The following is a 14,130-nucleotide window of genomic DNA, read 5'->3' as shown; positions in this document are numbered from 1 at the left end:
CAACAGTGCTTAATAGTGACAACATCTTAAGCTGCTGCTGCGGAGTAGCAGTCATCTCTTACAGTTCCTCTGCAGGCTGCCATTCTTTATTTCCTTCCTTTCTTTTTACATTCAAGGTTTAGGAGGTGTGTGTGCCGTTTCTTGCATGAAAGCACAGGAAAACAAAGGTGGGTTTTCGATTGCCGTTTCCACTCCCCCCACATAGCCACCGCTTTAACTACAAACACCTGGAAATGGTGGGTTTTTCAGGAGCTCTGCCCCGGGCGATGCATCAGGTGGCTTACCGCCCCCCCCCCCCTTAGGGAGCCTGTTTTTGATTTGGTCACATACTGAAATCTGCAGTCAACGCTTCGTGAAGAACATTCGTGGAAGCATCTGTCACAAAAGGGGTCTCTGCGTCTATGTGAGTGTTCCCACATTGTGCTCTCTCCTTACAATACTGGGTTGAACGAAGAAGGTCTTTAGGACCCAGGGGGACGGCAGGCCACTGCGTGGAGAAGGCGCACACGCGCGCATGCTACCCAAAAATGCATCGCCCCGTGGAGCCGGAGCTCACTCATTCACAGTTCTTTGGAGAGAGATGCTAGGCTGAGGCGGACACTCAGAAACCTTCTCACCCACCCATCTTGGAGGCAAGGGTTCCTGCAAACAACCTCACCCAAGGCGGGGCTTCGTTTTTCCTTACGGCTCTCTAAAGGTATTTGGGACGATCTTTCTTGTGTCTGCGGTAGCTTCTGTTTTCTCCCTTCTTTTTTGTTGCAATACCATGGCTGCGGCGTTTCAGCACTATCCTGCGTGGACAGCGCTCGCCTGCAACCCATCTGCGCTTAACGTCCCTTCCCCCCACCCATCTTTCTTCCCTGCCTTTCGGCTACCCTTTTCTGCTTTTTAACCCGCCCCCCCCTCCGCAAAAAAAAAAAAATTCTGCTTAAACTGAGCATCCCGCAATTCTCAAGGGATCAACTGAAAAACAGGGCTGGAGGGAATGAAGAATCCTTATCGGCCGCCCTTCCACCCCCAAACCTCAGAGAAGGCACAAGTTGAGGAGGGGAAGTTCAGGTGAAGGTTACCCATTTAGAGAAGGGAAAGCAAAGCCTGAGAGAGTTGCGAGGGGTAGGATAGCGCGGTGCCTCCCCGGGGTAGTTGCAGATATGCCGCTTGCTCCTAAGCAAATCGTCGTCTGGTTCCTTCAGGCATATTAAAACAGAAGCTGAAAGATGTACTGGGGAAATCAAACAGGGTCAACAGAATTTCCTTCTCGGCGAGAAAGCATCCCTATTAATATGGGACAGGGAGGAGGGAGAGTGAATCACTTCCACCCATTCCTCTCCGTAGCATTTACTGCAGAAAGTAAGGAAGTGCTTCCATCATCTATCTATCTTCGAAGCAAATGGAAGGATTTTAACATACACACCCATTCCCAACACATCTAAGTGTTACATTGGCGTTTTCACAAGCAATTTCTGCTGCTGGAAATATTTTCTAATGGCCTCTGCCAGTGGCTCGATATATCACTGGGAATGGGGGCGGTTGGGGGGGGGTGGAGAGAAAATATTATTAAAGTTAACAGATGGCTGTTCTTTGTTCATAAGTAGACAGTGATTGGTTTATATTTGGAAGGAAAGGGCAGATCAGAGAGAGATTTCCTGGGCTTTCATAGTCTAATCAGATGATAACACAGATTTTTCTGGTCTGGTACATTAAAAGTTAGTGCAGTGCCAACAAGTAAAATGACGTTATATAACAGCATGATGTCATGCACCAAACAGCAAAGGTATGACTTTTCTCTTTCAGCTGGTAGTAGGTTGTTTATCATTTTGAAAATCTTTTGCTGACTTGCTTGCAAAGGCCTAAGTCACAGTTTAGTAAGTTTTTTTAAAAAAGAAAAGAAAGAAATTAGTCATTTTAGACAGTTTTGTTTATAATCCTCCCAGTTTTGTTGACTCATCCCTGCTCTAAAAAACACAGATAATTTATAGGAACCAGAGCTTTCAAAGGAATGATAAAGCTCTCTGCTACTCTCAAACAGGCATTATGATGGTTGGATGTGTGATCACAAAACATTGTTTTCACTTTTCAAAGAGTCTTTGCTCTCCAGCCTTCACTTATTTGCAGTGCTCATCTATGTACTCTAATTAAGTATTGTGTTCAGTAACTAGAAAGTGCAGAATTAGGCCTGCAGATCAGTGGTTCACCCAATGATACATATTCAGGAAAATTCCAAATGTAATTTGAAGTTATGTCTTTAATACAGAAAGGTTTGTTTGCTTTGTTGATAAGTAGTTTATCCCCTATCCCCATCACAAAGAAACATAGTACAATTTTTTCTTTAAAGCACTTAATGAAAGTAAGTTATCCTGAAATCAGTAGTCATTACTTCCATGTAAATAAAGACTGAAATATTAGCCATGTCAGCCACTGCAAAGTCTTTATTTTGTGTATGCAATTGTTAATTTTTCACAAGACACATGCATACTATGGAAAAGAAGAGACAACTGAGGAACTGAGGGTGAAATCATAGCATTTGCTTGGTAGTTCTTGAAATTCACTGGTAAATGTTAGACATGGCTGTATTGCAAAATTCATTTGAGAGATTTTGAGTTGTACCTTGGTAAATACCACATGTGCAGGTTAAGGATGGACATGACGATGATCTTTGATTGTTGGCCTAGAGATTTACCAGTAAATGTTAGAAATGTTTGCATCATGGCTTGTTTCAGACATTTACCACTAAGTAATTCACTACTTTGGGACGTGGGTGGCGCTGTGGGTAAAAGCCTCAGCGCCTAGGGCTTGCCGATCGAAAGGTCGGTGGTTCGAATCCCCGCGGCGGGGTGCGCTCCCGTTGCTCGGTCCCAGCGCCTGCCAACCTAGCAGTTCGAAAGCACCCCCGGGTGCAAGTAGATAAATAGGGACCGCTTACTAGCGGGAAGGTAAACGGTGTTCCGTGTGCGGCTCTGGCTTGCCAGAGCAGCTTGGTCACGCTGGCCACGTGACCCGGAAGTGTCTCCGGACAGCGCTGGCCCCCAGCCTCTTGAGTGAAATGGGCGCACAACCCTAGAGTCTGTCAAGACTGGCCCGTACGGGCAGGGGTACCTTTACCTTTAATTCACTAGTTAAGTATGGAAACAGGTGCAAAATTTGTGTTTTGCTCTGCTTGTGTTAGAATTTTCTGGCTTTTCTCTCTAGTATTTGTAGTATTTGTAGTCTCTTAACATTTACCACAGACAATAACACACATAATTGTGGTGCATATTCCTTTGCAAAGTAATTATGGATGCTTTTTGTCCTGCATACTTCATACAATTCAAATTAAAAGAGCTTAAAAGTAATTTATTAACATAATGCCCCCACTGCTGGAACTATATACTGTAATACTGAGTCATCCTACAGTACCGTCTGGTTTTCCTTCGTGCCCACACACTTCCTTTTTGGCAACGTCCTGTTGAACAACCACACTTGCAAGTGCTTGGCTGGCACTACTCAGTGATGAAATTTCATTATATTAATTGGAGTCACCTGAACTTACAATAGTTATGGGTCATCACATTTCTCATATGAGAAATTCTAAATGGGGACACAGTATCCTAACAAATGGATATGCATGCTGTACCCCATGTACAGGGCATGTACGTATGTTCTTTTTGGTTGGCAACCTTTAAAGCAAAGGTGAGGACATACCTTGCCTTCTCACATGCACTTTAAATTTTAAGCTTTCAGTAAGCACCAAATAAAACATATGTGTGCATTTCACCTCTTATGCAGCAATCTTATCTTTAGGATTTAAATATTGAAGCTCATTACAAAATTATCTCCTAAGAAGCTGCCCTGAGATTTTGTTTCTGACTTGGGTAAAAAGATCATTCTCTCTCTCTGTTGCTTGCTCTTTTATGTAGTGTGAATGGTTGTTCGCCGTTGAAAATTACAGTATATTATTGCTCTAAAATTACTGATCTGGCTGGGTTTCCCCAGCCATTCTGGGTGGCTCCCAACAAAGATTTAAAATACATTAAAATGTCACACATTAAAAACTTCCCTGAACAGGGCTGCCTTCAGATGTCTTCTAAATGTCAGGTAGTTGTTTATTTCCTTGACATCTGATGGGAGGGAGTTCCACAGGGCGGGCGCCACCACCAAGAAGGCCCTCTGCCTGGTTCCCTGTAGCTTTGCTTCTCACAGTTGGGGAACTGCCAGAAGGCCCTTGGTGCTAGACTTCAGCATCCGGGCAGAACAATGGGGGTGGAGATGCTCCTTCAAGTATACTGGGCTGAGAACCAGAGTCATTTAATGCTTTTCCCTTGCATCTTTGGCTATGCTCCTTCCATTAAGAACCACCACCACCATATATATCAGGGAAATCCATCCCTCCAGGTATTGCTGGATTCCAGCTCCCATGAGCCCCAGCCAGGATGCCCTAGGGGCAGCCAGTGCGATGCACCTGGCCTCCCATCAGCCATATTTCTATGCTTACTGGGTGGGAGATGGGAGGGATAGTGGGGTGGGTGGCATGGGGTGGACATTGCTCAGTTTGGCTGTGTACTTTTTGATGCGTTTTATTTACCATTTATGACTTTTGTTATATTTTTAATTGTGCAGTTTTGTTCATGTTGTAAGCTGCCTTGAGCATGGTTTTAACTATGGAAATGCTGCATGCAAAGAAAATGTTGTAAGTGTGCATGTATGCAGTGGTGGAGTCAATCTTCTGTTCTTGCTGCTGCACCTGCACTGCACCAGCCTACCTGCCACCTAGCCCTCCCCCTCTCCTTCCCAGTAAGCCCATGTCATGCCTGACATGACCAATGCTCAGAGGTGATTGGAGTTGTACTCTACAACAAAGGGAAGGAATTACATTGGCCACCTATGGTCTATGCTATTTTTTTAAAAAAAAATAATATAATCCACTATACTTATTATTCCAGGTAGAATTGCAGACTAGAGTGTGTTTTTTAAAACACCCAATGTCTTGCTCACACCACAGCTAGAAGTTTAAAATTATTCAATGCATTGCTCACACCACAGAGAAAAGGATGAGCGTTGTGTCGTGCTGTTAGCTCTGTCTGCAAAGGCAGAGGAAACCAGAGAAGGAATGAAAATGATCAGGTGGGGAGGGCAGCAGGGAAGCAGCAGCACATGGGGGATCATAATCCAAAGAGAGGAAAGTAGTACCAATGGTCCAGAAGACATTTTAAGATGGTGCCACCAAGATGTTTCTTGGCCAACCAAACATAGGTTGGTTTTTTTAAAAAATGATCCTCCAATATCACCTTATGCCTGTGATTACAACCTGCACTGCCTCTGGTAAAGAGGCCCAGACTATTTCAATATTCCAAGTATCCTAAGACAGTCTGCACTTCATAAATAGTTCCAAAATAAATTGAAATTAGAAGCATGATGCTGGATCAAAGACTTTTAAAATATAATTTTTGTTTTTTATTAAGTCATTGATAGTGCAAACCTATGGATATAAACTCAAAAGCAAGTTCCATTGAGTTCAGTGACATTAATCCCAGATAACTGTGGATGCTTCCAGACAGCAGTTTAATACTGCAATCATTGGCAATTAAAAAAAATTAAAAAATTAAAAAAATTACCTGGCTTTCCCCTGCAAAAGGTAAGTCCAGATTAAATCTGGGGGGGGGGGGATACATTTTGATGACAGTGATATTGTGTGGGTGCTGGGGACAACCAATGGCATCCCACAACAGCCTAGAAGCAACCTATAAATAGGTTTACAACCTTGGAGTTATTTGTCCTGGGAATATTATTTCTAGGGCACTTTGATCTGGATTATGTGGGCTGCTCTATGATGACTGGGAAGTGGAGAGACTTTCCTTTTTGTGCAAACATCTGAAGGACTTCTGGAGTTTGTTCCAAGTCTATGAATGTACATCAGTTTACAGGGCAGCTGGAGATGCCCCCTGAAACTACACCATCCTTTACCTAGAAGGCTCCACCTAAAGCGGTACCCTCCAGATGGTACCCTCCAGACAACTCCCATAATCCCTGACCACTGACAATCCTGCTTGGGGCTGATGGTAGCAAGCAAACCACAAACAAACAAACATCTGGAGGGCTATCCCTGGAAATCCTTCCATGCCTTGGCAATGTGCCCCTTAGTGGACCGAACAAGCTTTTTGAAAATAGAATTAAAGGATTAACTGGGGAAGGTTGTGTGAGAAATGGTCTACTGGGCATGGAAGCATTTTTATAAATGAAAACACCATGGCAGGCAAGTCTTCAGCCACTAGGTAAGAATATCTCAATGGAGCAATAGCAGTTAACACCTGGTAATGCTTCCAGGAAACAGCCCTGCTGTTCAAAGCAATATTGATTATTCTGGCTGCCTGCATATTGCTTTAAAGCCAGATGTTAGAATGAAAGAAGGCTTATAAAAATGAATTATGCACCAGTGTGTACAATAGAATCCCTTTCTAATACTCATTGTGGTCTAGTTACCACAGTATGCACATGTAATGTGGGATATTTCACAGAAACTGTAAACCTCAACAGCCATGATCTGCAGATAAATTCTACTGAAGTCTTCCTTTGAGACTTAAAGAAAAACCCACCAAGGCTCTCATTCAGCAATGCACCAGTTGCAATTCACCCATAAGAAGGCTGGCACTGTCAGAAATAGTATATACCATGTGCATAGTCCACTGGGCCAGATTCAACTAGTGAGTCCCATCAGCAGAAGTCCTGCACAAGGACTTCCACTTGTGCAATGGAGTTTCTCCCCTCTCCTCCCCCTCATGTGTCCCACCCCCTAAACAGACTTGTGGGTGGAAGCATGCAGGGGAAGCAGAGAGGGGATCGTTCCCTCTTTATTTCAGAGCATCAGTCTCCAGTGCTGGAGGACACTTCTCCTATTACTTTATTTGTTGTTTAGTCGTTTAGTCGTGTCCGACTCTTCATGACCCCATGGACCAGAACATGCCAGGCATGCCTGTCTTCCACTGCCTCCCGCAGCTTGGTCAAACTCATGTTTGTAAACGGCAAAAACACTCTCATTGGAGCAAGACAGTCTCCTGTTCCATGCATTATACCAGGGAGTGAGACCTCACACCTGGTGGCCAAGTGGGGTCCTCCACACCTCTCTATCCAGCCAAAGGATTTCTTGCAGGCCATCCACTTTCCCCAGGGCACCCCACTCACTGGTCCTGCCCCATGCCCTTCTCAAGTGCATTTCCGGACTGGCATGTGCCCTTGAATCGCTTGCTTGCCTGGACAGAGGATAAAATGTGTGCTGGAGCATATCTGTAGAAGCACATTTTTCTGTGGCTGGAATGTAGCCTTCTGTACAAAGGAAGAGTCAGATCCATACCTCTGCCCACTTTTTCCTCTGGTCCTCCCAGTCCCTGAGAGAAGGTTGCCATCAGGCTGAAAAATGCTCCTCCATCCATGCAGTAAAGGATGCAGCACAAAACTAGTTCTCGGCTTGACCAAACCAAACCTCTCCATCAATTTTAGTATCTAGGCCAGCACAGGGAACTGGAATAACCTATAAGGCTGATGCTTCAAATGGTATGGTAGTTATCTTTAGTAAGGTTATACCTTTGCTTTCTGCAATGAATGTGTATGTTATGAAAGAGAGGTGCACATCTGCATACAAACTGTAGACCTGTTGCAGGTTGATGCTCTGAGAAGCCATTGTTGGGGCATGCATGCGCACTGTGTGACTAGAAAAGGTGGTCTGCTTTTTGTATTTTGCATGTTTGCCACAGCAGGCACCAGTGCAGCAGTGGGTGGTTGGTTAAAAAAATTAGGAGCAGTAATTGGGCAAAGAAGTTAAGCTAGGTGTGCAAGGGCTCTTGCATATTCAGCTGGTGACATTTGTACAGACGACATGTGCAATTTGTAGATCGGGGTAGGGCCCTCAAGACTCTCCCAGGCCACCCTTCTCTCTGTGCCCTGCTGAAGTGCTTTTGCCTCACTGGACTGTATCCTTGAACTACAATCATGCTTTTTTGCTTGCCTGAATGAAGGGCAGGGGAATGAGGAGATGTGTAGATGTGTTTCAAAACCTCTGGCTTTCTCATGACTGAAAAGCAGCTTAATATATAATAGCAAGATTCACATCTATTGCTCTGCCCACACTGGACTCTTGTTGCCTCTGGCCCCACCCACAACTGGCATGTGCCTGAGAAAAATTGGCCCTGAGGGAATATAGCTCTTGACCTAGAAAAGGTTCCCAGGTCGTGCATCTGATCCATGTTCACCCTGCACATGTCTTTATATGTTACAAAGAAGCACCACTAGTCTACTACCATGTCATTGACTGGTGGCAACTCCTTTTTAATATGTGAAGCTGCCCTGAGGCTACTTGGAAATGGTGGGCTCATCTGGAATGGAGCTCCAACTAATAAGTAAGGAACAGCCACTATTTGGGGCATCATTTCTTGAGGCTGGCCTAAAAGGGGCCTTCCTTAAGGGAAACTGGTATAACTCTATCTGGGAAGACATTGACTGAGCTCTCAGTGCCATTGTTATTTGTATTCTAATTAAGTAAGGAATTGTAATATAATGTTAAATCAGCGCAATTTCAGCATTGCTAAAGGCTCGGTTCAATTATAAATTCATCAAGCTGTGTTCATGAGGCTTCTATATTATGTATGCAAGATATATAATGATAGCATTGTACTAAGTAGCTCATTCTAAAACTGTTTGGGTCTTTAAATTTTAATCAGATCTGCAGTAGCAATTTAAAGAAAAAGGGGGAAATACACATGCTTGGAAATGTGTACAGTCTGTTTACAAACAAATATAATCTGTGGTTGTTATATATGTATTTTTCAGAGAATGATGGTGATACGAGTGATTCATTTCTACGGATGGATATCTAAGGATATGAACTGAATCTGAGAGTCCTTGGATGGGTATGGAAAACTCCTCATCGTTGTATTCTTCAATATATTACAAAATATAATACAAATTGCACTTGGATGGATCACCACAGACTGTTAGTTGAATGGGACCAGAATATCTTCTAAGGAAATTGCTGAAGTTAAGGATTTGGAAAAGAGACTTTTGCAAAGATGACCCATTTACATGCTGGTCTCAGCCCAGAGACGATAGAGAAAGCCCGCCTTGAACTCAATGAAAACCCAGATGTTTTGCACCAGGACATCCAGCAGGTCAGGGACATGATCATCACAAGGCCTGACATTGGGTTTTTACGTACAGATGATGCCTTCATCCTGAGATTTCTCCGAGCCAGAAAGTTTCACCAAGCAGATGCCTTCAGATTACTGGCTCAGTACTTCCAGTACCGTCAGCTGAACCTGGATATGTTCAAAAATTTTAAGGCTGATGATCCTGGGATCAAACGAGCTCTGACTGATGGATTCCCAGGAGTGCTGGAAAACCGTGATCACTACGGCAGGAAGATACTTTTGCTTTTTGCAGCCAACTGGGATCAGAGTAGGTAAATGTAGATAGTGTACTTATCTTTTTTAAAAATAATAATACACAAACCATTAACTGATTGTTAATAGCAACACACATGGGGAAATAATTATTTTGAATTGTTTTCAAATCCTGAGTTGATCTGATGAATCTGATAGTCAAAGATGTGCATTAAGAATTTCCTTCCTTTTTGCTTCAGATATGGAGTTCCCATTTTCCCGTACATACAGCAGGCTTCAAACAAAAATATTTGCAGGAAGTGCTTCAGTGCCTATTATATTACACAGTTGGCCATATCTTGATATGTGATATGATAACTGTGGCCACAGTTACAAGAGCGTGTGTGTGTTGTTGTTTTTAATGCCATAATGCTGGTAAATGCAATGTGATCACAAAAGCGGAGACTTTTAAACTGAATAATCTAAAGAATCAAGGGGGATGAATGCTTCTTTGCTCACAACCAATCTTTCCATACCAGCTGGTGCCCATAAATTCTGCTTTATTAACCCAAGAGTTGTAAATGTCAGACACTTAACTGCAAGTGTACAGAGACTCAGATTTAAAGGGCAGAGCATTACTGCTATGTGAGATTACAAAAATCAGTGTAAATTCTTTTAAAAGATATTGATCAAGACAAACTCACATGCTTGCCAAGATGTTCTAATTTGGGAAGTGTGATTGCCAGCACATCCTTCTGTCAAAATAGAAGGATATTTTTAAATGTTCCCATACATTTCTGCGATAATCTTTGGCGTTTAATACAGGCCAGTAAATGGCTGGTAAAATGAAGTTACAAGGCACTGCCAAGAAATAATTGCCATTCCTTTCCAGCTTCCGGCATGTTAGTGGTAAAAGAGCTTTGCAAACCCTCATTGACCATCTTTTATTTCTGCAATATGCTATTAAATGCAGGGCTGCCAAGACTGTTGTCAGCGGCATCAGCACAGAAGTTACATATGACAGATTGAAGTCATTAGTTCAGACCAATTACACTTCAAACAATTACATTTTTCAGTTCATCATATTAATTTCTTGTGGGTTAGAAAAGAGAGGTTTAAGCTGAACAATAGACTGGTGCAATGACATGTGAAGGGGTGCAGGTGGATAATGTAGGAGATATGAGATAATGCACTTGATTCAATCCAAATTAAACCTGTCCCTGTCCTGCTTTATGAATCACAGGTAGTTCTAACAGGCCAGTGGCAGAAGCATATGGAGAAAGCAGTTTAAGGGAGCATGCAATATGCTTATAATCTCTTGTCTTTCCCTGTCTGTAGGGGCCTTTGGCCCAAGTTGTGACAGTTGTTGTTGGTCCCTTAAAACAGATGCTTCTGTCCTGCTTTTGTACAGTCCTCAATGGCATAGACAGACAGATGGCTCCTTATGCTTCCCCCTACCAGACAGCTGTGACAAAGAAATATCTCACTAAACTAGGAGAGAGGGAAAGACTAAAAGATCTCAGAAGCCAAAAGCACAATCCTAATAATGTATACTGAAAAGTAAGTCCCATTGAGTTCAGTGGGGCTTACTTTCATGCAAGTGGGGTCAGGATTGAACCCTGATGAACCTGTAAATAATCCTCTGTAATGTTTCCCCACATAATCTAGTACAAGGGAATTCAGGAGCAAACTGCTAAACAGCATCCTGGCAAATTCCAACAGAGTGCATTGCTTGGTTCAGGCAAGTGAGCCAAGCCTTGTTCTTTAATGCAGAACCTGTGGTCCTCCAGATGGGGCTGATGAGAGTTGGAGTCCGACAATGACTGGAAAGGCCACCTGTATTCAACAAGGAAATTCAGTTTTCTAAAATGGTTGCTCATGTGTTGTAGATGCTCTTGAAGTATTCTGAAGAGGGAAGTTCTGTGTTCAGAATGGGGAGGAAAGAAAGCTAATTCATAATTCTACACATGTCTATTCAGAAGTAAGCCTTGCTGAGTTCAATGAGACTTATTCCCAGGTAACTGTTTTGTGGATTTCAACCAGAAAACTCTTAAACAACAAAAACAAAAACTTGGCATGTACCTGAGCCCTGCATTTTGTAAGTATTAGAAAATCAGTGTATCACTTCTTAACTGACAAGTACCAGGATAAGGAAATTGCTGAGCACTACTGAAAATACCTCTAAGGGAATGCTCATAGGACAAGTTTCTATTTTATTTTATCGGTAAAAATAAATGCTATATAACTATTTTTTTGTTCTTACCCTATGGTGACTTTCAGATCATGAACATTCATTCAAGGTTCTTCCTTCATACAGGTCAAGAGGGGTCAGTCATGTCTTGGAATAGACTATTCTTCCATTCCTATCTTATGATGACAAAAGTTCCAATTTTAAATGAATGGAAGGAGTTCATTCTTAGTGTCATTTGCACCAAGTTCATAAGCTTATGAATCATATGGCCTGCAAAGATCCAAAAATCATTTTATAGACTTTCTCCCTGTGTGAGAGCTACAAATTTAAATGAGCTGTCATCTGACCACTTACATTGCAGTTTTAAATGGATTCAATAAGAATTCCATTTTTTTAAAAAATTGAACCCCAATTCAACAAATCTGGCACACTAGTGGAAGTCAGTGCAAGGACTCCCACAAGCATAATGCGTACCCCCTTCCCCCGCCTCTCCCAAATCCACTCTGGAGGGTCAGGATAACACATCAAATAGCATGTGGGTGGAGGATAAGGGGGATTGTTTTTTCCAACAAGCTGAAATGCTTGCTCTGACAGAATGAGCAGAAGAGCATGGCATTGAATTCCTCCCCTAGAGCAGATGTCCCCAAACTTTTACTATACAGTGAAACCTTGCTTCTTTAATGCCTTCGTATTCAAACATTTTGGCTCCTGAACACCAAAAACCCAGAAGTACGTGTTTCGAACTTTTTTTGGAAATCGAACGTCCGGTGTGGCTGTCGGCTATTGTTTCTGGGGCGCCTGTGCCAGTTGGTAGCTGTGCCTTGGTTTTTGGCAGTTGTTTTGGCAGTTGGACAGACTTCCAGAATGGATTACGTTCAAGAACCAAGGTACCATTGTATTAGGTTTAAATTCACCCCCCTAAATACTGTGCACCAGGAGAAATGCATGAGAAAAGCTGCAAACAACCTTTTGGATTGAATATAGTATGGCAACAGCTGAGTCCCAACTTTGGAGAAAGGCAGGTTATAAATACATTTAATTAATTAACCGAATGATTACACAAGCAACCCAAGCAAGCATTTGGGGAAGTCAGTGGTGTGCTGCTTGTGAACAATTCTACATCTTTCGACTGATGTAGTGTAGTGACTTCAGTGGAAACATACTGTAAAATGGGCTCATATTCGTGTTCCTGAGAAATGGGCCAATGAATGACAGAAAAAGCTGGGTTTATGGATAATACTTTGACCAAATGTATCCTTCCCATATGCCATCTGTATTGAAACAAATGGTAGTTTTACTGTTACCAAGGCCACAGCTCTTGGCTTGGGACAGTCTTTCTTCCAGTTCTGAACAGCTATCTTTGATTGTTCCTTGACTTGCTGTTATTGCTAAGATTCAAGGCAGGGACTGTTTAGTTGTGGCCCCATTCACCTAAAGAAATCTGGTTTAGCCTATCTTGGCTTATATTTAGGAACCTCTGCAAGCCAAATCTATTTTGTCAGGTTTTTAGGCAACTGATATTTTGCTGCTCCTATTGATGGATGGCTTTACTGTAGATTTTTTTTCAAGTTACAAAAGCAAATCAGAAATATTTAGGATGTGGTCAATAAAATGCAACTCAGTGTAACAGAGGGAACAATTTCTAATTTAATAGAAAAGCTCTGAACAAACCTCTGGATTTTGAGTCCACATTTTGATGCTAAGCATTTCTAGCTCTCTGCTGCAATCTCAAATCAATTTAATCATGATGACATAACTAATTCTTTACACATGCTGAAATTGTATAAGGGAAAGAAAAAGTGGTTTGAGATTGCCCTAGATTGTTGAAATGAGATAGGAAATGGTGTTTTCTATGTAGGCCAGCCTATTTCTATTATTCATTTTCAAACACAAAGTGTATCCTACCAACCCTGCTTTCATACTTCTATGGAGGCCACTTACACATCGGTGAAAGGGAAGGAGACATAAAAGTTGCATCATCTCAGTACAGTGAAGAAGACTGTGACCTATGGAATTATGGAACTTGCTCCTGCAAGAGGCAGTGAGAGCAACCAATTGTGGTGTCTTTAAAAGAGGATTAAGCAAATTATTGTAGGACAAGGCTATCAATTGCTACCAGTCATGATAGCTGTGTATCAGTATATATGGGGAACTGACATTTGGACTAGAAACTGATTTACTTCCTCCACCTGTGAGTCAATTTGGTTCAAAATGTTTTTTTTACAGAGATCCTCTCTGAAGTCAGTTTGCAGCATGATTTGAATCCAAACTATTCCTGGAAATGGATAAACCTAGGCTAAAAGTGTGAAAGATCAAATGTTAAAAAAAACACACCTGGGACAGTTTTGGAGAATCAAGGTTCTACTCTGCTTGAAAGCCCTGAAAAATTCAATATTGCGCCAAAGGTTAAAAATAAATAAATGATTGCCCTTTTGCATGAACATGAACAGTGATATTTGCACAAAGAATACCTGATTAAGAGAACAATTCCCAAGATGAAGGAAAAAACACTTTCTACAACAGTTTTTCCCGTTTGTTCAGTTTTGCAGCCTGTCTTGCATCCTTTCCTCTGCACTTCTCTGCCTCCTTCAGACT

The 14,130-nt window shown here is 42.2% G+C and overlaps 1 protein-coding gene across 1 annotated transcript in view; it reads left to right on the top strand.

Annotated features, from left to right (window-relative positions):
- The first annotated feature begins 419 nt into the window (after positions 1-419).
- CLVS1 (clavesin 1) overlaps positions 420-14,130 on the top strand; it is a 63,494-nt gene continuing 49,783 nt past the window's right edge. Inside the window, exons 1-2 of the mRNA XM_053396056.1 lie at positions 420-697; positions 8,797-9,424. Coding sequence (XP_053252031.1) covers positions 9,036-9,424 — 389 coding nt within the window. The 5' untranslated portion in view covers positions 420-697; positions 8,797-9,035. The remainder of the gene's footprint in view (positions 698-8,796; positions 9,425-14,130) is intronic.

This window comes from Podarcis raffonei, chromosome 7, assembly GCF_027172205.1.
Source record: "Podarcis raffonei isolate rPodRaf1 chromosome 7, rPodRaf1.pri, whole genome shotgun sequence".
Taxonomy (NCBI): Eukaryota; Metazoa; Chordata; class Lepidosauria; order Squamata; family Lacertidae; genus Podarcis; species Podarcis raffonei.
The sequence above is the reverse complement of the archived record's forward strand: the minus strand, read 5'-3'. Positions and strand labels throughout refer to the sequence as shown.